Consider the following 25,460-nt stretch of genomic DNA (forward strand, 5'->3'; position numbering starts at 1 on the left):
AGATGAAATGAATGGTGGGTCTGAAGAGTGAGTTTGATGGGTTTTTATAGAGAAGTTGGCGAGAGAGAGTTGACATGAAGGGCTAAAGGGGACGAGGTGGGCATACCGTTTACGTTTTGCATTTTTTTTTAGTGGGTTGGTCTATTTCAACGGCTACGTACGAAACTATGAAACCAGAACGTCATTCAAATACCAAATGAGACTTAACCTCTTACTAAGAACAGCAACAGCTAGCAAGGTTAGGCAACATTTCATTAACATCATTAAATTCTTTTATAGAAATGGACTAGGATAGACTATTGTAGCCTGGCGGTTGGAAATCCTACATAAGGTATTTCTGTGAAACAGTGGATGGTAGACTAGCCCTAATATGGAGTTGGAGTTCCAAAGGTCCAAGTACAGTCTGGTCTGATGAGATTGGTCGAACCGAATTCAGGTTTTAGGACCCAGTTTTTATTCACCCAGGTGAAGGATGAATCCCCTCACCATTGCCATCGCTTATACCTAATTGAACCAGGGTGGGGTAGTGCGTTTTTTTTATCTGTAGAATGGGGGTTTATGATGACATAGAAATTCAATCACATGATCAAATCACCAGGGTTGGGGGGATTCTTCCTTTTTCAATTGTGAAAGAAAATTTTGTCCAAGATTTTAAATATAATACTTTGAATGGAGACGGGAGATCAACTACATAGTTAGTGGAGAGAGAATAATGTGAGTTTACATGGTCAGAATCCAAGAGGACATGTGAATGCATCCCTACACGCTTGACGTGGGGATCTTTTTTTCTTACTTTGAAATATATTAGAAAAAGTTGTGGATATTCAAAAGATTAATGAAAATGTTTTGTCTCTTAAAACAAGTATAAAAGATGTTACCATAAAAAGAAAAAAAAAAAGCATTTTTCAGCCAAAAAAAAAAACATAAAAGAAAAGTTAGATTGAGCTAAATAAGGTCAACACATGTAAAGTGTATCTAATAAATCCTGCTAAACTGCTAAAATAACAACATCATTCTATCTCCATAAAAAAGGTTACTAGGAATGCCAATGGTTAATAATTTGTTATAAAACCGGATTGCGGTGGCCTGGACCATTGGTTTGACACAGTCCAACCATGAACCATCTACCTAGTCAATTGGTCTTTCAGATTATCAATTCAGGTGGCCCCATTAGCATGAACGTGGAGCCCACACTCAAGATGAGTCAGATGAGGGTTAATTTGGTCAGTCAACTGAAGAAACACAAGTCAATAAAAATTTGAGTTAACTGATCATTTCTTAAACTTGGTGAATTTTCACGACTCCTGAACAGGTTCATGCCTTTTTTTTACCAGCCCTAGGGGACTTAACAAGTCAATTTACTTCGACCACTTGGGTTTCCTCAACAAGGATGAGGAAACGGCTTGTCACTCCCTGGGAAGTGAGAAGTTGCTTCATCATTTTCTTGGAGCTCAACAAGGAAACAATTTAACACTCCCTGGGAAGTGAGAAGGTGTAGGAAAATTATGTGTCAAATTATTGAGAGAGCAAACCTAAGTGTCACCTTTGTATAGGAGAACTTTCAATATATACCTGCGTGGAATTATCATATATAGACCTGTAATAGAAATTGTTAGAAAATTGGTGGGCTGAGTCATGTCACTTGACAATGTCCTTAAGATCGTAGATGCCCCCTATGGTGCAACTGGGAATAATGCAAATCAGCCTTCAAGATAAAACAGCCCGACTACTGGACCCCTTCGAATGCTATAGGGCTATGCTTAAACTAGAAAACAAAACACACTCACAAATATGACTTGTAAAATAAAAAAGAACAATAGAGTTGCAACACATCTATGGATGGCTTCAGACTCAAAAGAGACTCAACTTCTATTACCAAGGCTAAAGCCTTCTCACCTCTAACTATAAAACATTAGAGAGAAAGAATTAAGGGAATTTAAGATGATGAATTAAGAAGATACTTTATTATAAGGAGACTTTAAAACTAAGGGAAAACTGAGACAACATAAATCTTTAGCAACTGAAGAGTTAATGAGCCTTAAAGAAGAGAATAAAATGTCTCCAAAACTGAATTGACAAGAAAACGACAAGGTATAAAACTTGTGAAATTAACTTTGTATTTAAACAACTATTAAAAACTATTTTGAGTCTTCATTTGTTTTAAATACTTGTTTAAAACCAACAATTCTCCCACAAGATTCAAAATACTGGTAAAAATAATTAAATACAAAAATATATATATATATATATATATATAGTCTGAGAACATTAGAATGGCAGGACGCATCATTGCAGATGTCTTTTGTACTTGAATCTACACTAGGTCTAATAAGCCATGCTACAGAGTACAGGTGAAGCCAGACTTCTTGAACTTTTCCTCATTGGTGTAGCCGACTGACTTACTATCCATATCCTACCACCCGACGCCATAATCGCTCTTTTTTATATTGTGGACAATTTTGGCATTTGTCCCCATCTTGGAATCATGAATGTTTAGAGAATCTTCCCTTAAAATTCCCATCTGAGGTGGCCACACCCCTTACATCTACTTAAGTTAGCTCATAGTATACACCACAGTTAACATACCCCCATCTGACATGAGCATTGGCCAACTAAGAGTTTCATTACTCATCCTCCTTCTCATTGTGGTGAGTACTATCTTCCACATCTAATCCTGAATAAGCATATGTAATCAAATCATCAAGTGATTTCGTTTTTATCCTTTGAACCTAATTCCAGGGATCTCCTATCACATAGGTTGGTTGTCCATCACTTTGATTTATGACATGGGCCTTTAAGCCTATTCCTTTAGATGTCTTTTGAATAACTTTGATGAGCTAAGGCCTTGTAAGCACGTCTACTTCATTCCTCCTTGACTTTGAAAAGTCGATATCAATGGTACGTACCATTATTTCATTTTACCTCACCAAGTTATGTTTAAGAATATATGTCTTTACTTACCATTACAAATCTTGCTTTTAGCCTTTGTAATGACCGCCCGACTATCGTAATGTAAATACATTAGAGGCACAGACATAGGCCATAATGGTATATCTATTACTAGATTCTTTAGCCATTCAGCTTTAGATCCATTTTTTTTAAGCTTCAAATCAGCTTCTATGGTGGAACGCTTGACTATCATAATGTAAATACATTAGAGGCACTGACATAGGCCATAATGGTATATCTATTACTAGATTCTTTAGCCATTCAGCTTTAGATCTAATTTTTTCAAGCTTCAAATCAGCTTTTATGGTGGAACTTATATCATAGGTTAATTTAACTGATTTTCAAGAAATCACCCACCAACTAAAATGAATATATATATATATATATATATATCTATTAGTAGCTAAAGTTTCCTAGGAATCAAACATCCAGTTTGTCTCACAAAATCTTTCAAGACTAACTAGGTTACCAAAATAATATAAACTACAATCCACAATATCTTTTAATTACCTTAACAACCTGATTGAATGCATTACAATATTTCATTCCTGGATTCACAGTATGTTGGTATAACTTTCTAATAACATGAGCTATATCAGATGTTATACAATTTATTCAAAAGAAATCAACAACAGAAATATGGCATTTCTTTTGTGAAACTTGTTCACTCTTTTTTTTTTCTTTATAAATAATCATCAACAACAAAATGTGTCAATGCTGATATATAATCAAAATGATAAAACATTTTATCAACATAATGGGCTTGAGAATTATCTCATATTATCCTCTAATGATTTTAATTTTCAAAATCATATGAACTTCTCCCATGTCTTTAAGGTTGTAGAAGGTTCTCTATTGTTTTTCACATACACATTATCCAGCCTCATTATCAACATATAAAAATACTTTGTCCTTGTGATAATCACTATAATCACATCTACCAACATAATTCAGATAAAACCATAAAACATTATCAAGTTTTATGTTATTGTGCAGGTGTTAATTTTAAGCCACACAAACATTCACATGTCATTAAACCTTGTGATTTTTGTTCATGTATAGCTTTCATTTGAAGCCTTTGACTACTAGCCTAACCTTAAATTTATCAACTGATCTATCAAATTTTAATTTTAAACTATCAAATTTTAATTTTAACTTAGATATCTATTAAGCATATTAACCTTCACACTATAGGATAGATTAATTAATTTAAACAATTATTGAGTTTAACTTATCTAATTGTTTTCTTCTATAATATTAAGAGATGTTATATCCTCTTGACAAATCAGAGGAACATTATTAATAAAGTTAAGTAACTATGTCATCTCCCAAAAGATCAGCTAGCTAGGGTTGAGAGAGAGAGAGAGAGAGAGAGAGAGAGAGAGAGAGAGAGAGAGAGAGCTGAGACGAGTAATGATACTAGAATCGGACATGAGCCAAAGGATGGCTGGCCTCCGGATCGTGGTAGACAGGCTTTGATTACTGATTTTCTGAAACCAGATTTTTCAAGGAAGGATTCTAGATCGGCTTCTGCTAATAATGATTCTAGATCTGTAGAGGGAGGTGAGGTTGATCGGGTCAAGGATGCAGATGAAAATAGGGAGGAGGTGCGACGATCCTACTCTACTGTGGTGGGTCATGCCTTGCCGGAAGTGGGAACTTTACCCGATCCTATTCACGCTGGAGCCTACACCAAGATCATAATCCCACAAGATGCCTATGAGGAAAGACTGCTACGGTTCAGGTTTGCATTGATCGGGAGGACGAACTTTAGATACCTTTCAATGGATGACATTCGAAAGGAGGCGAAGGAGAATTGGAATCTAAAAGGCGGAGTGAAGATGGCTCCTATGGGGAAGGGGTATATTCTTTTACAATTTGAAAGGGAAGGAGACATGGCAGCCATGTGGAGACGAAGTCTTACAAGAATCCGTGGGCAGATCATCAGATTCCAGCCTTGGAAGGCAGATTTTGATGTTCATGCCAAGAACATCAAAACCAAGTTGGTTTGGATCAGATTCCCTGACCTGCCACTGGAATACTGGCACGAGAGGATTCTGCTAACAATGGCCAAGGCATCAGGGAGACCTGTGGCACTGGACAGAAGAACTCGATCTGCGGCAATGGGCGCCTTTGCGAGAGTCCAGGTTGAGGTAGAGATTGGAGCTACCAGACTCGAAGAAATCCAGGTAGAACGAAGGCAACCAGGAACTAACGAAACATTCTGGTTCAAACAAAATATTATATATGAAGATGCCTTGATCAGATGTGGTTTCTGCAAAAAAATGGGACATTCTGTCCATGTATGTAGAGTGAGAATGGACGCAGAGACCAGGAAGGAGTCGCAGCGCAAAGAGACTATTCCAGGGGCGACCTATGTAGATGAAGAGGAAGGCGTCCAGAGCAATGGTCACCGGAATGAGAACAGTGGCCGCCGGAATGAGCAGAATCCGATGGCTGGTGCGTCTAACTTGGAAAGATTTTCCTTACTTTCGAAGGAACGATCTCCTTCCATGTTTGACTCGCACACTTTAAGGAACATTGATGGAAAATCAGTTATGCATAATTTGAATGGAGACATACAAATATGCCTTCCATTAGAAGAAGAAGGGAATATGGAAGGAAATAATCTAGCTGACACGAATAACTTGGATGATGGGGAGAATGACTTGGATGATGGGGCGGATTCTATGGATGGATCGGATAATGGGTTGGTTGGCGGAAATATATGGGTCTCTTATGGGTCAACGTTCCTATTCCCTACCCACACGAAATGCTGTTTCACCTTGTGAGGCTGGGAATAACACCCATAGGGCCATACAAGAGAAGGAATCTTCAAGCTCCATTTACCATGGTAGTGGTGATCGGGTGATGACCCTGACTAGGCATGGCGAGCAACATGAGACTGGTCAGTGCCAAGCACTGCAATGGTACAATAATGTCATCTCGTCATTCAACCCTCTCGAGATTAATGGTGGCACGGTGGTGGTTAATCATAAGGAGGTAGAGCAGATAGACAAAACTCTCTGCGAAAGGGAGGCTTTGGATCTGGTTCCTGGAAGACAGGGAAAGGGGAAACACCTGACCAATACAGAGCAGACTTTGCGAAAGTCTGGCCGTATTGCCTCATCAAAAAATAGTAAATGAAAGCCCTCTATTGGAATATTAGAGGGATAAAGAAGGCTGCCGCAAGGTTAGCTTTGAGGAATATTTTAAGGGATAAAAGACCTGATTTCCTTTGCATTGCCGAACCTATGATTCCCTCCGACGCCTTTCCTACGTTGTTCTTCAACAAGCTAGGTTTTGACCCTGATTTCATCCATAATGAGCGTCTAGGCGGAGTCTCAAATCTATGGCTGATTTGGCGAAGAGGTGTAGCAAAGCCTGTTGTGCTATCGTCTTCTGAGCAGCAAATCTCTGTCTCTGTGCAATGGGCTCAGGAAATTTTCATCTTATCTGTAGTGCACGCCAAATGCCTAAGAGCTGCTAGAAGAGAATTGTGGACCGACTTGGTGGCAACCCATCCTGGGCCGACTACTCCTTGGATGATTTTTGGAGATTTCAATGCCACCCTTCTCTCTTCTGAAAAAAGGGGGCCTGGAATTTTCAACTTAGGGTCAGCGGGAGATTTTGGCGCAATGGTGGATACTTGTTCACTAATTCAAGTTCCTTCGCAGGGAAGGAAATTCACATGGACTAATAACAGGAGAAGGGGCCATGTCTCTGCAGTGCTCGATCGAAGCTTTTGCAATGAGGCCTGGATTTCTTATTTTCAAGAATGTCACCAATTTGTCTTGCAGAGAGTGGCGTCTGACCATACTCCCATTCTGGTGGTGTCTGAAGGCTCTGAAAGACCAAAAAACTGTCCTTTTCGCTTCCAGAGGTTCTGGGCAGACCATGAGGGCTATCTAAATGCAGTTAAGTCCTCCTGGGTGAATGACATTCCTGGATCGCCAATGATGGTTATGGCTCAAAAATTAAAAAGATTGAAGGTCTTTCTGCGCTCCTGGGCAAAAGAAAATTTTCCAAATTTTAATTTGGAGATGATGGAAGCAAAAAAATGCATGGAGGAGATCCAGACTGAAATTGACAGAGATGGGATAAATGACTCAATTTATGCCAAAGAAGCTGATGCAAAGACCAGATATCTGAAGGCCCTGCAAAATTATGAGAAATTATGGGCTGAAAAATCTCGTTCTAGATGGAGGAATCAAGGAGATAGATGCTCAAAATTTTTTCACATCTCAGTGAAGATTCGGCGAATGAAGAACTCCATTAAATCTCTGAAGATGGTTGATGGGACCCTGATCTCTGATAGAGAGCAGATCAAGGAATATGTTGCGGGTTATTATGAGCGTTTTCACAAAGGTACTCCCCTTACCAATCACATGGATTTATTGCAATGCATTCCTAATGTTTTGGAAGAATGGGATAGAGGTCGATTAGATGGTATTCCCTCTGACTCTGAGATTAAGAATGCGGTGTGGGATCTTGATTCAGATAATGCTCCTGGTCCAGATGGATTTCCTGGAGCTTTTTATAAATCATGTTGGGACATCATATCTTCAGATTTGTGCAATGCTATCAGATGGTTTTTCAGAACTGGGTTCATGCCTTACGGCATTAATAATAATTTCCTGGTTTTGATTCCTAAAATTGAAGGAGCACTATCCCTAGAAAAATTCAGGCCATTGTGCATGGGAAATTTTTTATGCAAAATAATATCAAAGATTCTGGCTATGCGATTATCGTGTGTTCTTCCAAAAATTATCTCTGAGGAGCAGGGGGCCTTCCAGAAAGGGAAGATCATTCATTCCAACATATCACTTGCCTCGGAGCTGGCAAACATGATGTTTGCATCCACAAGAGGTGGAGGTATGGGTTTAAAAATTGATATCCAGAAGGCGTTCGACACCATCTCTTGGAATTTTATTTTTCATGTTCTGAGGAGATTTGGATTTTCTGAAAAATGGATCTCTTGGATCCATCAGATCCTTGTTTCTGCCAGAATCTCAGTTCTGTTAAATGGTGGCCCTGTTGGATACTTTGGTGTGGAGAAGGGTCTGAGACAAGGAGATCCAATCTCGCCTATGCTGTTTATCATTGCTGAAGAGGTTCTTTGTAGAGGCTTATCTGAGCTCCTAGCCAATAACAGCATTAAAGCTCTATCGGGTCCTCGTGGGGCGATTATCCCTACACATATTCTTTTTGCTGATGATGTTTTTATCTTTTCTAATGCTTCCATCAGGTATGTTAAAAATCTCAATAATTTTCTCGCTAAATATCAAAGCTTCTCCGGCCAGAAAATAAATTTAGACAAAAGCAAGCTTTTCTTGGGATCTGTTCCTGCCTCTAGGAAGCAAGCCATTGCAGAAGAGCTTGGTATCTCCATTTGTAACTTCCCCACCCGCTATTTGGGGTCGAGATCTTTAAGGGAAGGGTGAAAAAGGAGTCGCTAATCCCCATTCTGGATAAAGTCAAAGGGCGTCTAGCAGGATGGAAAGGGAAGATTTTGTCCATGGCTGGACGAGTGGAATTGGTCCGCTCAGTGATCTTGGGAATGATGAACCATAGTTCAGCTGTATATTGGTGGCCTTCATCCCTTATTGCAATAATGGAGAGGTGGATGAGAAATTTTATCTGGACAGGTGAGATTGATACTGCAAAAAAAATATCAGTCAGATGGGATCTTTGTTGCAGGCCTAAGGATGAAGGTGGTTTGGGACTGAGAAGGCTCAGAGACATAAACAAAGCCATGCTCTGTAATATGGTCTGGAGGGTCAAGCATGAGAATTCCTTAGCATGCAAATTCTTAAGGGCGAGATTTCTGAGGGGTGATGGTTCCTTCAAAAAGTCCTATAAGCCTTCTTCGATTTGGCCAGGCTTTAGGAAGATGTGGGACTTCATGTCCACCAAAGAAGCCTGGATGATTGGAAATGGGGACAGCATAAATTTCTGGTCAGATAAATGGTTGGGCGGCAAATCCATCCTAGAGCTAGTTGGCCTGGAGGGAGAGTCGAGTCTTCACTGCAAGGGAAAGGTCAGTGACTTCATTGACAATTTTAAATGGAAATTGCCAAATGTTATCTCCCCTTTGCTGCATGATATTTTTGAGAAAATTCGAACCATTAAAATTCCATCTTATCCCTGTGAAGATATGTGCCTGTGGAGTCTATCATCTGATGGGATTTTCAATTCTAATTCTGCCTGGGAAGATATTAGAATTCGTAACCCGAAAGTGCCATGGTTCTCTTTGATTTGGGGTAAAAAGATGCAACCCAGGGTGTCTATCTTTGGTTGGAGAATGGTGCACGACAAGCTCCCTACAGATGACGCTATTCAAAAGAGGGGCATAGTCCTTGTCTCTAAATGCAGCTTATGTGGAATGGAGGCTGAGACATCATTTCATATTTTCCTTCAATGCTCCTACTCCGAAGATATATGGCTCTTTTTTTGTGGATGCTTCAATGTGCAATGGCAGCCAGCTGGAACCATGGCCGATTTTCTCACATGGTGGAGAAGAAAACAGAAATCAGTTTGCTGCAAAGAGGCATGGATCATGGGGTTACTAACAGTGGCTGATCACATTTGGCTCGAAAGAAATATGAGAAGGCATGATGGCAAGGAAAGACCGGCAAGATACCTGAAGCAGATGATTCTAGAGGATATTCAGTTTGCTAAGCCAAGCACTAAAGGTGAAGTCAAGACAATGTCTGATCTCATTTGCTGCAGGAAGCTTGGTATTCCGATTCAGCGATCTCCACCAAAATCAATCTTAGAGGTTTTCTGGTGCAGACCCGAGGTAAATTGGATTAAATTGAATTTTGATGGAAGCTCAAGGGGGAACCCAGGTCATGCAGGTGCAGGCGGAATTTTTCATAATCACAGGGGAGGCGTTCTTGGCTCCTACAAAATTTTTATGGGTGTCTCGGGAGTCTTTGAAGCTGAAATCGAAGGCCTAATGGTGGGGCTGATGCGTGCTAGGGAGATGGGCATTCCATGTCTGTGGGTAGAGACGGATTCTAGTGCTGTTGCAATCTCTATCCAGCAAAATAAAATTCCATGGTTTGCTTTGCAGAGATGGATATTCCTCCAGCCATATTTGGAGAGTATCACATGGAAAATAACTCACAACTTCAGAGAAGCGAACTCAATTGCCGACTACCTGGCTAGAGATGCGGCGAAGACAGGGATATCAGCCATAAATGTCGACTTTCCTGCCAACATTAAGGATTTCATCAGAAGAGATGCTGATGGCAGACCAAACTATAGATTTGATTAGTGGGATTCTCTTTCCTCTGCTGATGGCAATGCCGAAGGTGGGGGTCAGGGAATCGATTTTATTTTTGATTCACTCTATTTTCTCAGTTTGATGTAGTTCTGTAATTTCTTCCTTTTTCTTCCATTTTAATATAATGATTTTCTAGCGAAAAAAAAAGAGAAGAAAATAGAAAGAAAAAATATAATACAACCTGGGACATCCCAAAAACGCCAACACAAATTTTAGAAAGCACCTCTACCTTTGGCAATGGCATTGTCATCGGCAGGAAAGCACTTCCCCACAAGAAAAATAACAAAAAAGCACTTAGAGAATCCATATCTTGGCCAACATTGATAATCCATCTTGAGTTCCATTAATATGTGAGATGTCCGTTCTACCATGGAGGAAGGAATTACCCTTTTCACTGCTAGCTTTGCAAGCCAATCTGTAATTGGATTACTTTCTCTGTAAGAATGAGAGTTTTCCACTCGATCAAACCTAAGAATGATCTGAATATTCACAGCCATAACTATAGCCATGGAGTCGACAGTGGAATGAGCACGTAAATCTGTAGTCCTACTTGGGAAAATTTTTGGGGAGAATATGCAAGGAGGAGAGAGAGTGTCTGGCGATTCAGGGAAGAATGGAGCTATGGCTGTGGAGGATGAAGATGGTGGAGCTCGGGAGTCTCTGGATCGTGGTCCAGATGGTCCTCCACAGAATGAAAGGCACAAGGATGCAGGCCAGCGACGTACATATGCAAAAGCCTTGGGTTTTTCGTCTTGACCTGCCATTGATACTCTCCCAGAGCCGATTCAGGTAGGGAGTAAACGACGAGTAATGATCCCGCAGAGAGACTATGAATCAACGAGACAAAATTTCCATTTTGCCTTAATCGGTAGGGTTAACTTCCGATTGATCTCTTTGGATGCCTTGAGAGGGGAGGCTTAGGAAAAATGGAACCTTAGTCAAGGGGTGCTAATGCATCCATTGGGAAAAGGTTATGTAATCTTTCAATTTCAGTGCGAGGGCGACAAGGCAGCGGTGTGGCGAAGGTCTCCCCTTAGGATTGGTGATCAGGTCATTCGATTTCAACATTGGAAACCTGATTTCAATATTCACGAGAAGCAACTTTTTACAAAGCTTGTATGGATACGGTTTCCTGATCTCCCGCTTGAATACTGGCACGAAAATGTGTTATTGTTTATAGCAAAGGCGGTAGGGTGCCCTGTGCCCCTAGACAGACGAACAAGACAAGGCATTCTTGGCTTCTTTGCGAGAGTGCTGGTGGAGATTGATATCTCTGACTTGGCAGAGAGGGTGGAGGAAGTACAAGTCGAAAGATTAGAACTAGGTACATCTCAGGTGTATGGTTTTTGTCAAAAGGTGGTGTATGAAGATAATATGGAGCGTTGTGGCTACTGTAAACGAGTAGGACATTTGATTTCCAAGTGTAGGCTGAAAAGATTGGATGATGAAAAGCAATGTGCGGCTGAAAAATTAGCAAAGGTTCCAGGGGCGGTATATGTTGAAGATGGAGTCAACTCAGGTGGGAGTAACTCGGTGAGAGAGTCTCCTTCTAGGGGAAGATCTTTGCCACATCAGCAGAATAATTTTGATCCTATTCAAGATTTAATCTCTCCTAATTCAAATTCGTCTAACGCTGGGGGAGATATTCAAATACTTTTGGATCCTTCCAACTTTGTCTCAAACGTCTTAGGAAAGGAGTCCAACGGAGATGAAAATTCTGGAATTAAGGAAGGCTTTGTGTCAGGGACGGTTATAGAATTAGAGTCTGATTCTAAACCTCTAAATAAGGAAGGAGAGATTTCTAATACTCTACCTAAGGAAGGAGAGATATTTGGAATGGAAGAGGGATCGGATGCTGATTCTGACCCAAACCCAACTGAGAACCCGATCCATGGAGTTCCTGGTGATCCGCCAGTGGATCCATTGGGGGGGAACGAACCCAGAATGAGGATTACTCCTGAGGGCAAGGTTGCTGTTCCGGAGGGGAGGTATCCTTCTCGTTACAGAAGACTCGGTGGGGGTCAAGGACCTGGACGTGGTGTTGCCATGGCCAGTGCTGTGCAGCCAGTTGTTGAAGACCCTGGTGAGGATCACGTGGTTTCTTCTTTGCCCAGGGTGGAATGTTCAAGGGGAACAGTCTCTATTGTGCATTCATAAATTATGAGAATGGATACGGTGGCAGTGGCTCGGGAGAAGGAGGCTGGAGGCATGCTTGTGGGTGGAAAGCAAAGAAAGAAAACAGCTAGTCATGCTAAAAAGTCTGATAAAAATCAATTCTCTAAGAAGTAATTCATGAAGATTTTGTATTGGAACATTTAGGGAGTTAGGAAGGCAGCAGGGTTGTGCGCTTTACGTCAACTGGTGAAGGAGCATGCTCCGGATGTGCTATGCTTGGCTGAACCCATGGTTCAGGTATGTAAATTTCCTGTTATTTTCTTTAGTCGGCTGGGGTATGCTGTGGATTTCATTCATAATATTCGGGATGAAAAAGTCCCAAATTTATGGATTATATGGAAGTTGGGGGTTTCGAGACCAGTCGTTGCAGGTATGTCTGATCAACATATATCAGTCATCTTTGATTGGCCAGGTAGTAAAGTGGGTTTCTCTTTTGTACATGCAAGTTCTTTTAAAATTATGCATAGGCAATTGTGGTTAGATTTGGAGTTGTCGATATCCGCTTTGGTTCCGTGGTCTGTGATGGGGGATTTCAATGCAACCCTGCTCTCGCATGAAAAAAGAGGTCCTGGTAAGTTTAATCTTGGATCAGCTGCGGAATTCCAGGCAATGGTTGATGCGTGTGAATTGCTTTCTATCCCTTCTCAGGGAAAGAAATTCACTTGGACTAACAATCGTCGAAGGGGTCATGCAGTTGCAGTGTTAGATCGGAGTTTTTGTAATGGGAAGTGGATAGATGTGTTTAGAAATGTGAAGCAGCGTGTTTTGTTGTCTTCGGTATCAGATCATGCCCCTCTAATTGTTGTCTCTGATGATGTTCAAAGACCTACAAATATCCCCTTTAGATTCCATAGCTTTTGGATGGAAAATGATCAATTTATCTCCGTGGTTGAGGAAGCTTGGAAAACTCCGATAGGAGGTAATCCAATTTTCGTTCTGGCACAAAAATTAAAGCAGGTCAAGGAGAATTTAAAGGTTTAGGCGAGGGCTACCTTTCCTAACCTGAATGATGAGGTCGATAAAGCAAAGCTGGAATTAAAGAAGGTTCAAGACATGATAGAGGTGGCTGGGATGACTGATGAATTATTTAACAGAGAGGCAGATGCAAAAACAGTATTATTGAAGGCCAACCAAATGTACGAGAAGTTGTGGGCTGAAAAAGCTAAACTGAGATGGATGAAAAATGGAGATTGTAACTCAAAAATTTTTCATCTTTCCGTGAAGCTTAGGAGGTTGAAAAATCAGATCACCTCCCTAAAAAAGGAAGATGGAACTTGGGTTTCAGACCAACAGGGAATATCGTCTTATGTCTCTGATTTTTTTGAGAAATTTCATGAGGCTGATGCAATCACTGTTCATAATGACCTTCTTGATAATATTCCCAGAGTGTTGGAGGAGGAGGAGGACGTGGTAGGATTGGAGATTGTCCCGAGTGGGGATGAAATAAAACAAGCTGTTTGGGATTTAGATCCTGTAAGCTCTCCAGGTCTTGATGGGTTCCTAGGTAGTTTCTTCAGGCGATGTTGGGCTATTGTTGAGGGTGATTTTTGCAGGGCAGTGAAAAAATTCTTTGAGGAAGGGCGGCTTCCTAAAGGAATAAACAATTGCTTTATTTCCTTGATCCCCAAAGTTGAGGGTGCGGCCTCTCTAGATAGGTTTCGACCTATATGTATGGGGAATTTTTATTGCAAAGTGATATCAAAAATTCTATCTTCAAGATTACTTGTTGTTTTGCCTAAATTGGTTTCGGAAGAGCAAGGCGCTTTCCAGCAGGGTAAAATAATTTCAGCAAATATCAGCCTCACCTCAGAACTATCAAATTTGATGCATTCTTCAGTTAGGGGTGGTGGAATGGGGCTGAAGCTCGATGTTCAAAAGGCGTATGACTCTCTAGCTTGGGAATTCCTCTTTGCAGTTCTGTGCAAATTTGGGTTCTCCTCTAGGTGGATTTCTTGGATTCACAACCTTCTTCTATCCTCCAGAGTATCAATTTTGGTGAACGGTGGCCCGGTGGGGTTCTTTGGGGTTGGTAGAGGTCTCCGACAAGGAGATCCTTTGTCTCCCTTTTTATTTATTCTGGCAGAAGAGGTTCTCTGTAGAGGTCTTAGAAGCATGGTTCAGAATGGTTTGATAAAGTCTCTTCCTGGGCCTCGAGGTGTGTTAACTCCCTCCCATTTATTGTTTGCTGATGACATTTTCATTTTCATTAATGCATCTGCTCAGTTTGTCAAAAATCTTAAGGCTTTTCTTGATAAATATCAGGCATTCTCTGGCCAGATATTTAATCTAGAAAAAAGTAGTTTGTTCTTTGGAAAGGTTGCCCCTCACAGGAAACATTTTATAAGTAATTTTATGGGAATCCAATCTGCAAGGCAGCCTACTAAATATTTAGGTGTGGAGATCTTCAAGGGGAGAGTTAAACGGGACCACATGTTACCGCTGATGGATAAAATCAAGAAGAGGTTATCGGGATGGAAGGGTCGGCTTCTCTCCATGGCTGGTAGGGTGGACCTGGTTAAATCAGTGATTTCAAGCATCCCAATTCATAATTTCGGGATTTATTGGTGGCCAGGAAGCTCAATAAAATTAGTAGAAAAGTGGATGCGAAACTTCATATGGTCTGGTGACATGGAGACATGGAAGAAGATAGTGGTGAAGTGGGATGAGGTATGTAAACCTACCAGGGAAGGCGGTCTTGGCATTAGGAGGTTGCGAGATGTTAATTTTGCATGCCTGTGCAAATTAGCATGGCAAATCAAACATGGAAATTCTCTAATGAGTGTTTTCTTTCGTGCCCGTTTTCTGAAGATTGATGGTTCGCTGAAAACTACCTACCTTTCCTCTTCGATATGGCCTGGTCTTAAAAAGGTGTGGAGGTGGGTACAGTCTCATGAGCAATGGACTGTTGGGAATGGTCAGAGGATAAATTTTTGGAAAGATAGCTGGCTGGGAAAGAAGTCTATTAAGGAGTTGTATGGTTTGCAGTTAGATATCTTTGATTCGATGCAGGCAAAGGTTTCTGATTTCATTTGCCAAGATGAGTGGAATTTTCCCCAGGTGAGTTATGAATTTTTTCAAAATATCTTTGATCAGGCCAAGGATATCATAATTTCAGATCTGGATGATATTTGTCATTGGGAATTAAATTCATCTGGAGTTTTTACAATAAAATCGGCTTGGGAAAAAGTAAGACGGGAATCGCCAAAGGTGGGGTGGTATTCATTGGTTTGGAATTCTCATCTTCAGCCTCGCCAATCGGTGTTTGGATGGAGAATGTTGAAAAACAAGCTAGCTACTGATGATAATGTGAAAAAGAGAGGGGTTCCATTGCCATCTCAGTGCACTCTCTGTGGCATAGCGGAAGAGTCTATAAATCATACCATGTATGAATGCTCTTTTGCAGTTTTCATGTGGCAGAAATTTTGTTGTTGTTTTGGTTTTAGGTGGCCTGGATTTGAAGGAGTTGAAAGTTTGATAGCTTGGTGGAAAGATCAGGCCAAGAAGACCATCTTTAAAGGGGTGTGGCTGAAGGGTTTTGTTTTAATCCCTTACTTTACTTGGTTGGAGAGGAATGGAAGAAAATTCGAAGGAACCTCAAAATCAAAAGAGTATTGTTTTGGCCAAGTGAAGAGTGAAATTAGCTGCCAAGAGCTGGTTCATTCAGGGGCAGCCATCTCAATTTCGGATCTTGTCACTGCAAGAAGATTGGGTATTTCAGGGGTGCGGAGAAGGCCTCGGGAAATCTTCAATATTTTCTGGTGCCCTCCTAATCCAGGTTGGATAAAAATCAATTCGGATGGTTGCTCTATTGGTAATCCAGGGAAGTCTGGAGCAGGGGGAATCCTTCGCAATGAAAAGGCAGAGGTAGTGGCAAATTTCAGAAAATTTCTAGGAACTCGCACAAATTTTGAGGCTGAATTTCTAGCGCTTATGATAGGGATTGAATTAGCTAAGCAGCACAATGTGAAACGGCTCTGGATAGAATGTGATTCAGTTGCAGTTGTGACTATTTTTCAGAAGAGGCAAGTCCATGGATAGCTCGGCAAAGATGGATAAATTGTATTTCTTATTTGGAGGATGTGGAATGGAAAATAATGCATTGCTATAGGGAAGCAAATTCAGTGGCGGATTTTTTGTCAAAGTCAGCTGCTCGTTTTGAAGTGTCAGAGCCGATTTCAATTTGGCCAACTCTGGTTCAAATGGAATTAGACATGGATGCATTGGGTCGGCCTAGGTTCAGATTCACTTAGGAATTTCTTCTTTTTCCAGATTTTTTGTTTTTGGTGGAGTTGGGTAGTTGCGTAATTCTGCTGATGGCAATGCCGAAGGTGGAATTTCTGCTTCTCCCTCTCTTCTTAGTGTGAGTGTTGGGTATTTCTCCCTCCCTCATCTGATGTACTATATTTCTTTTTTCTTCTTTTTTCCATTTAATATACATGACTTTTTAGCGAAAAAAAGAGACACTATGATAAACCTTATTACAATAAACATGATTTATTTCCCTAAAATTGGTTGCCACATAGGAAACTCATGAGTCCTTTTATCTCCTATATGATTAAAGGGTTGTGGTAACACAAAGCCTTACGATGTTGAAGGATGGGGTTTTCTCATGTGTACAATTCACTTGACAGCTAGGCCTCAACAAAGTGTTTGATACCAGATAGGTCTTAAATGGTTAAAAATGACTCTTTAATTCATGGGTATTTGAGTTTAGGACCAAGTTTCCCTGAGGCTATGGTGAATGGGCATTAGTTCACCATGTCTTATAGACACTGTATAGTAGGAGGGAGATATATGGAGATAGAGGGTCACATCAGGACCCTCTCTTCCTTTGCTTGGTGAAGGAAAACTTTGTGCTTGAGATTTTTTTGGCTAAATTCCTTCATTGATGACCAACATTGTTGGGTTACCTCCTTACTTTATGGGAAGGGACCCACACCCACATTGAACATTTTCGAGTCACTTACATAAACCGATTTTATCTTTTAAACAAGAGAGATCAAACCACTAGAAGCTACAAAGGCCTAAATGCTGCCGTCCTAGAAATCCTAAAGAAGCCTTACACTCCCATGGAACCCATTGGCCTAACCAAATGGAGCTGCCCAACTCATCTAAGAGCCGCCTGACTCCATTGAGGATCAAAACCTGGTTATAACCTGGCTGGCCTCGGTGTTTGGTTCGCCGAACGCGAGATCACCTCTAACACTATAAAGGGTTGCATCAGAGTATTAGACCTCATAGTCCAAACTCCATTACTTTAACTTTCGATACCTCCCTTGAATATGGGACATGCTTCTGTCTCTTTTGCTGCTTTGAAGCCTTTCCTCCACCCTACACATAACAACATTTTTATTTTATTTTTGCTAAAGATCAGCAAAGAACATATTATTAAAAAGAATGAATGGAATACATCAGAAGACCAAAGAAGAAAATAAATTCAGATTGCAGTCTACCTTCGGCATGGCCATTAGCAAACAAACAAACTAAATCAAAATAGGAAAGAATAAATTAAACACTCAATTGAATCTATATCTCGGGCGATCCTGAGCATCTCAATCAATGTTCTCCATAGAAAAAAGAGGAGGCGAAGACCAAATCATTGAAACTCTTGTTGCAGCAGCATGTTTAGCTAGAACATCCGCTATCATGTTGGCTTCACGGTAAGTATGAGTTATTCTCCAAGAGATTCGATCCAAATACCTTTTACAGGAAAGCCATTGTTGACGGAAACACCATGGTATTTTACCCTTCTTGATAGACCAAATTATTGATTCTGAGTCTCCCTCCACCCAAATCGATTCTAGATTCAAATTCATTGCAATCTTTATTCCTTCAAAAAATATGGAAAACTCTGCCCAAAAATTGGAGGCCACCCCTCCATAGACTGCAAACCACCTCAAAGGGAGACCCAAGAGACTTCGTACACACAACAACATTATATTAGTGTTTAGCACTAAAAATGTACCCATATGAATCACCCTCATTCTCTTTAGAACTTCCATCAACAATTCTCATAACTGAAAACCAACTCCAATCAACTTTAGAATCTTAAAACATTAGTCAAAATCCAAATCTACTTTAACAATACAAGGAGAAATCAGGTTCAGAGCCATAGCAATGATAACCGGGGGTTTTAGGGAAGAAAATCATTTTGAAAAAGATAAAGAAAAGTTTTGTAATCATGATTGTGTAATCTGTTTAAAACCGTTATCATATTTGGTATATATATTTTTCTAATCAAATGAATTTAATTGCACAGTAAATAAAATTTAGTAATCAAATTTGATATATTTCAGAGTTAGTTATACCATCATGTGAGGTAACGATACAAAAGTTTCACTTTCATATTGATTTGATTTCACTTTCATATTGATTTGATTTCACTTTCCTTCCTTTTATTCTCCTTGCAACCAAATGGGACCTAATAAAAAAAAAAAATTGACCTTGAGACTAAGAACCAACAAAAAAACTCATGGCCATCGAATTTACCTTCTCATATTAGCCTTAAATTTTGATTTATTGGAGAAAGAGTTCCCTAAAAATTGCTGTCTAGTATGTTCAATAGTTTTCTTATTAATTGTCATTGTCCATAGTGATACTAAAAGGAAAATTTTTTCGAGCATTTCTTGATACACTTTCCTTATTAACGTGCACTATATTTTTTCAACATGAAAGAGTGATTTGGAAATCTTCATTAGTGGATGTCCAGGGAATGACATGTATTGGCGACATGTCAAATTTCAGATTGCATTTTAAAAATAGGGGTTGTGTCTAAGCATTGGAACACTAGACAGACAACATTCCTCCTCCCAAGAAATATATTTAAATTCCTAATGCACTACTACCCAAATGGTAATTAGGGATCCGTCCATCCTACACAATGCCTTGCTTATACATAAAAATATGTTGAAAGAATCAAAGATCTTTCACTGTTGAGAGGAACGCAAGAAGATTGCCTAACCAAAGATCAATTTGTGTTGATCACCGCATGCTTGAATACATAGTCCACACCTTCATTCCAAGTTACAATGGATAGTGTCTTTTTTAAAGTTTCACGGCAAGAACTTGAATTTTCATACCTTTCAATTTTCCTAGTCAAGGGTGCAAGATATTAAGAAATTAAAAAAAATTGACATTTTTTTTTTGCTAAAAGATAATTTTATTAAAAAAAAAAAAAAGAGTACATCAAAAAAAAAAACAAAGAAACCAGATGAACAAGGCTCAAACCGCTTGGACAACTTGCACCCTCCACCTTTGGCATGGCCATCAGCAAAGAGAGCAAGCTAGCACCCTAGCAGAATCGAAATCTGTGCCTGTTCACAATGTCATCCTCGAGTACAGTAGCAATGTGACTAGGAAAGGTCACCGAGAACTCCGAAGACATCGACTTAGAGGCCTTCTTTGCTAAATAGTCTGCAACAATGTTGGCTTCCTGGAAGTAATGGGATTTGTTCTGAGGAATGGATTACAGAAAATCTAGTAGACAGACCCATTTTTGGAGAGCAAACCAGGTAATCTGATTTCTCTGGATCGCAGAAACCACAGATGCCAAGTCAGATTCGATCAACAATCCTGAGGCATTGTGAGCTTTGGCCAACAAGATCCCTTCTAGAACTACATCAAACTCTGCCTCATATTTTTTTAATGCCCAGAATAATGCTGAAGGAGTCACAAACTTGCCCTTCATTGTTGCGCATCACATCTCCTACTCCTGCATTTCCAAGATTTCCCAGAGAGCTGCCATCCACATTGATCTTGATCCTTGTAGGAGGTGGTTTACACCAGTGCACCTCTGGGGGTGGAGAGGTATTGGAATAGCTAATCGACAGGCCAAGTTTCCTACAGCAAAGGACTTCTGAAACTGACCTCAGCTCTCTACTTGTTCCCTCATTACAAAGAATAAGATCCTGTCTAATGCTTTCAAATATAAAGCCAACAGGCCTTGCCTTAAACTCATGTCTCCTTTTGTTTCTCTCCCACCAAATATGATAGGAAATAACAAGGAACCCCATTTTCCGTGGCTTTATGATGTTTAGGGTAGTAGCACTTCTCTTCGACCATAGCAAGAAGCTATCTATAGTCACCTGGTCCTTCCACTGGATCTCAAAGTAATTGAGAAATTTTTCCCATATGGAAACAGTAAAAGGGCACTTGAGAAAAATATGTTCAAGACTCTCAGCAGCCCTACCACAGAGATGGCAAAGAGAAGCCATGTGGACACCTTTGCTTTGAACCAAATCATCTGTAGGAAGTTTGCAGTGGACCAGACGCCACCCAAAAGTAGAGTATCTAGGAGGTAAATATTTTTGTCAAATCAAAGAGGCCCAGTGAACCTTAGGCGAGTTCCTTCTGATACCCTCCCAGGCAGAAGCTGTAGAGATATTCCCCATTGGCGATAAAGACCAAATCCTTACATCCTCAATTTGCTCCCTGGGAATGTTAATCTTCATAATTTTATTAAAAATATTTTTAAGTAAAGGAGAGCTTACCTCTGGAAGGGACCATTGCCCCTCACTGATCAAATCTCCCACCTTCGCAGAAGTAGCTAGAGAGTTGAAATTCTCTAGGTTGATTTCCTCCATAATGGACTTCGGTCCCCACCATTTATCCTTCCATAAATTTGCAAGCTAGCCATTCCCAATATTCCACCTCTCTTTGTCATCCACAAAACTCCACACCTTTTTTATTCCTTAAGCAATAGATGAGGGTCGGCAATCTCTGAGAGACCTACCATCCTTCTTCATAAAGCGAGCTCTGAGAAACAAAGCCGCAACAGACTTCTCCTTTCTCAATCTCCATGCTAACTTGCAGAGCATGGCCTTGTTTGAGTCTCTCAGTCTGCTTATTCCCAAACCCCCTTCCTCCTTAGGTTTGTATAGGGAATTCCACTTAACTATAATCGATCTCACTATGTCCACCTCCCCAGTCTATATAAAATTCTTCATCCATCTCTCCATCATTACAATGAGAGATGAGGGCCACCAGTAGACAAAGAAGCTATGAATAGGCATATGACAGAGAAGCTGTGAGTAGGCACACCAGAGATGACCGTTTTCACCAGTTCCACCCTACCTGCCATAGATAGCAGTTTCCCTTTCCACCCTGTTAGTCTGCTCTTGACCTTGTCCATGATCGGCAACAAGGCATCTTTTTTAACTCTGCCCTTAAAGATTTCCACTCCCAAGTATGTTGTAGGGAAGTTACACATCAGGATACCCAGAGTATCTGAGATACCTTGCTTTCTAACTAGAGGAATATTCCCCATAAAAATTTTGTTTTTTTTCTAAGCTGATGCTTTGACCAGAGAATTCTTGATATTTAAACAAAAAATCTCTTAGATTCTTGACATACCTCATGGAAGCATTGGTGAAAATAAAGATGTCGTCTGCGAAGAGGATATGACCAAGAGTAGGTATGCCCCTTGGGCCCTGGATCCGCTTCAACTTCTCATCTTGGATCAAAGACTTTAACCCCCTGAAGAGCACTTCTTCAGCTATAATAAAGAGCAAAGGAGAGGTAGGGTCCCCCAGTCTCAGACCCCTCTCCACTCCAAAATATCTCTATGGACCACCATTGACCATAATTGAAATTTTAGTAGATACCAAAATCTGGTGCAGCCATGAAACCCAATTCTCAGAGAAACCAAACTTCTGCATCATCTGGAATAAGAAGGGCATGATATTTGTATCACAGGCTTTTTTAATGTCAATTTTTAGGTCGAGACCACCCCCTCTTGTTGAAGCAAACATCATGTTTGCAAGTTCTGACGCCAGGCTGATATTAGACTGAATCAGCTTTCCTTTTTGAAAAGCCCCTTGTTCTTTTGAGGTCAACCCAGGGAGAAAGTTTTCAAGCCTCATTGCCATCACATTTGATATGATTTTGCAAAAGAAATTCCCCATGCATAATGGGCGAAATTTATCTAAAGAAGAGACACTCTTTACTTTAGGGATCGGCACCACAAAATTATTGTTGGTACCATTGGGCATGCGACCGGAGCTAAAGAAATGGCGAGTTGCATTACATATCTCTCTTTCCACAATGTTCCAGCATTTTCTAAAAAAAACAACTCCAATGAAGCCATTAGGACCTGGAGAGCTCTCTGGGTCAAGCTCCCACACCGCTTTTCTGATCTCTGCATTTCCTGGGATGGAGTCCAGGATGAAGATATCACTTTATTGCAGAAGCATGGGGATAGAGTCTAGCAGCTCCACATGATCCACAATTGGGACAACTTTGTGGAAATTCTCAAAGTATTGCACAATGTATTCACCCAGTTGATCTCAGCCCTCCACCAAAGACCCATCATTTTTCTTGAGAACTCTGATGATATTTTTAAGTCTTCTCATTTTTGCAGACAAATGAAACAATTGACATTTGAAACATCTGAAATTGATTGTAACAAGACTTCTTTTTTTTTTTGTTAAATACAAGAATGGAGGGGATTAAAACCCCGGGATCACTCTCCCACTGATGGCTATCTCTCCCACCTTCGGTATAGCCATCAGTGGGGAAGAGGTCTACTACTCCACATAATAGAATTAAAAGAAATGAAATCTTGATCTACTTTCAACATCCCTCCTTAGTTCATCCGAGATTGAACGAGAAAGGGAAGAAGATATATCTGAAGAACCACTTTGAGCTGCAGTTTTTTTTCTAGATAATCAGCGATAGGATTGGCCTCCCTATAACAATGAGTTAACTTTCATTGAATTCTTAAAAGATAGGGACATAGAAAATTCTAGTCTGCAAAACATGCCATAGTATATTTTTTGAATATACTACAGGAGTCACTGCCATCGAGTCAATCTCAATCCATAACCTCTCTATGCCCAATTGATTTTCCAATTTAATACCTTGAATCAGACCTTGAAATTCTACTTCATAATTTGTTTTTACTCCGAGGAAGGATTCAAAGGAGGAAAAATTTTACCATTAGAGTCCCGAATAACACCACTTGCACCCGCTCTTCATGGGCTTTGTTAAGAGAGCATCTATCAATATTAAGCTTGAGCCACGAAGAAAATGGAGCACACCATACCACTTCTAAATCATCTAGAATCTTGTGAGAGAGCAAAGAAACAAATAGCGTTTTGGCACAAACCAAGTCTGCCACCAAAACTCTCTTGTATAAAGAGGTGGGAAAGAGCTCTCGAATGGCTCCTAGAACCTGATGCAAGATAAGAACAACCCTCATCACTTTTCCTTGGTATCTCCTTACAGTTCGTTGCATCCACAAAAAGTAAGGAACAAGGACAAAGCTTGCAAACCAGGCTTACTTAACTGGCGCCATCTTACCTTTAGACTTCCACCACTAAAAAAAGTTCAAAAACGAGTCATGCTAAACCCATCTAATATTGAAAATGGAAGCAAAAGAAATCCAAACCGCCTCAAAAAAACTGCACTCTAAGAACAAGTGCTGACTTGACTCTGCCGCTCCAAGACATAAATCACAGCAAGAAACAAGACATATACCCTTCAAGTTGACCACCTCATCAGTAGGTAGGCTTCTATGCATCAACTTCCAACCAAACAAAGATTGATGAGGACGAAGACCACACTGCTAGACAATGTGAAACCAAGGATCCTGTAGATTCTTTTTCCTGATCTCCTCCTACGCCGATTTTATAGTGAAGTTACCCAATAGAGATGGGCTCCGACAACATTTATCCTCAATCTGGAAAGAAGGGATGTTAATTGCCTTCACCTTAATAAAAATGTTCCTCATAGCATCAGAGATAACTAGAGGCAGATTTCAATAGGAATTTCTAATAAAATCCTATACATTGCCATGACTTAAGTCCTTCAAGGCTTCAATAAACATACATCTGTCTGCACCGACAATTTAATCTTACTACGCAGAGTTTAAATGTTGAAGTCTCATCTAAAAGTGCCCAAAGAAAGACTAAAGAGGGCTAGGCCAGATTCCCCACCTTTGGCATTGCCATCAGTAGGGAAGAGACCTCAAAAACCCCCCAAAGCCAGAACAAGGAAAACTACATCAGACAGGGGACATTTAGTCGCATCCAATTCAAGATCCAGGCACACTATAGCTGGCCAAGAGACAATGGGATCCGAGAAGCTGAATTTCGCTGCCGATTTAGCAAGAAAATCTGCAATTGAGTTTGCCTCCCTATAACAGTGAGTAACCTTCCATTCAATAGAGATTAAGAAAGGAAGCAGATTACACCACCGCTGACGACAAAGCCAAGGAACCACGCCCTTTGAAATTAATAGGACCACAGCAACTGAATCACATTCAATCCATAGGCACTGGATACCTATCGCTTTTGCCTGCTCCAAACCTTCTATCACTGCTAAAAATTCTGCCTCAAAGTTGGTTTTTACTCTCATAAACCCTCTGAAATTTCTTATTACCTCAGAATTCCAGTTTCAGAACACACCACCAATACCCGCCCTGCCTGGATTTCCCAGCGAGCACCCATCAGTGTTACATTTTATCCAATCCTGCGCAGGGGCACACCAGAAAATTTCAAACATCTGTCGAGGTCTTCTTGGAGCTGTTTGGATCCCAATACTCTTTGCACACATAAAATCAAAAATAGACAAATATTTCCATGAAGTGCAATAAGATTGCAGACTAATTTCATGCCGGACAAAAGCAAAACACTATTTAGCGGTCCTCAGAATCCCATCATGGAGCCTAGAATTCCTTTTGAGCCAGACAAAGAAAGGAACTAAAATAAAACCAGCCATCCACACCCATTTGAAGGAAACCGATTTTCCACAAGATTTCCACCAGAACAAAAAACGCTCCATATCAATAACTAGCTGCAGTTCTTCCCAAAACAATCACAGAACTGCATCCAAACTTTAATGGAAAATTCACAGTGGAAAAAGATATGGAAAAAGGATTCCTCTGCAACACCACATAATACACATTTGGAAGCAAGAGAAATACCTTTATTTTTTACCATATCATCCGAAGGAATTTTTCTTTTCATAAATCTCCACCCAAAAATTGCCTGACGAGGCTGGATCTTCGATCTCCAAACTATTGAGTGCCATCCAATAGGAGGAGACG

General features: G+C 40.4%; 1 protein-coding gene across 1 annotated transcript; it reads left to right on the top strand.

Moving 5' to 3' along the window:
• The first annotated feature begins 11,191 nt into the window (after positions 1-11,191).
• Positions 11,192-12,397, top strand: LOC122092230. Its single transcript, XM_042662567.1, has one exon. The coding sequence runs from the start codon at positions 11,192-11,194 to the stop codon at positions 12,395-12,397; it is 1,206 nt and encodes a 401-aa protein (XP_042518501.1).
• The last annotated feature ends 13,063 nt before the right edge of the window (positions 12,398-25,460 follow it).

The sequence above is a fragment of the Macadamia integrifolia genome, chromosome 10 (assembly GCF_013358625.1).
Source record: "Macadamia integrifolia cultivar HAES 741 chromosome 10, SCU_Mint_v3, whole genome shotgun sequence".
Taxonomy (NCBI): domain Eukaryota; kingdom Viridiplantae; phylum Streptophyta; class Magnoliopsida; order Proteales; family Proteaceae; genus Macadamia; species Macadamia integrifolia.

Excerpts from the sequence above, each read along its gene's own strand:
- LOC122092230 (XM_042662567.1), top strand. The coding sequence starts at position 11,192 with ATGCATCCATTGGGAAAAGGTTATGTAATCTTTCAATTTCAGTGCGAG.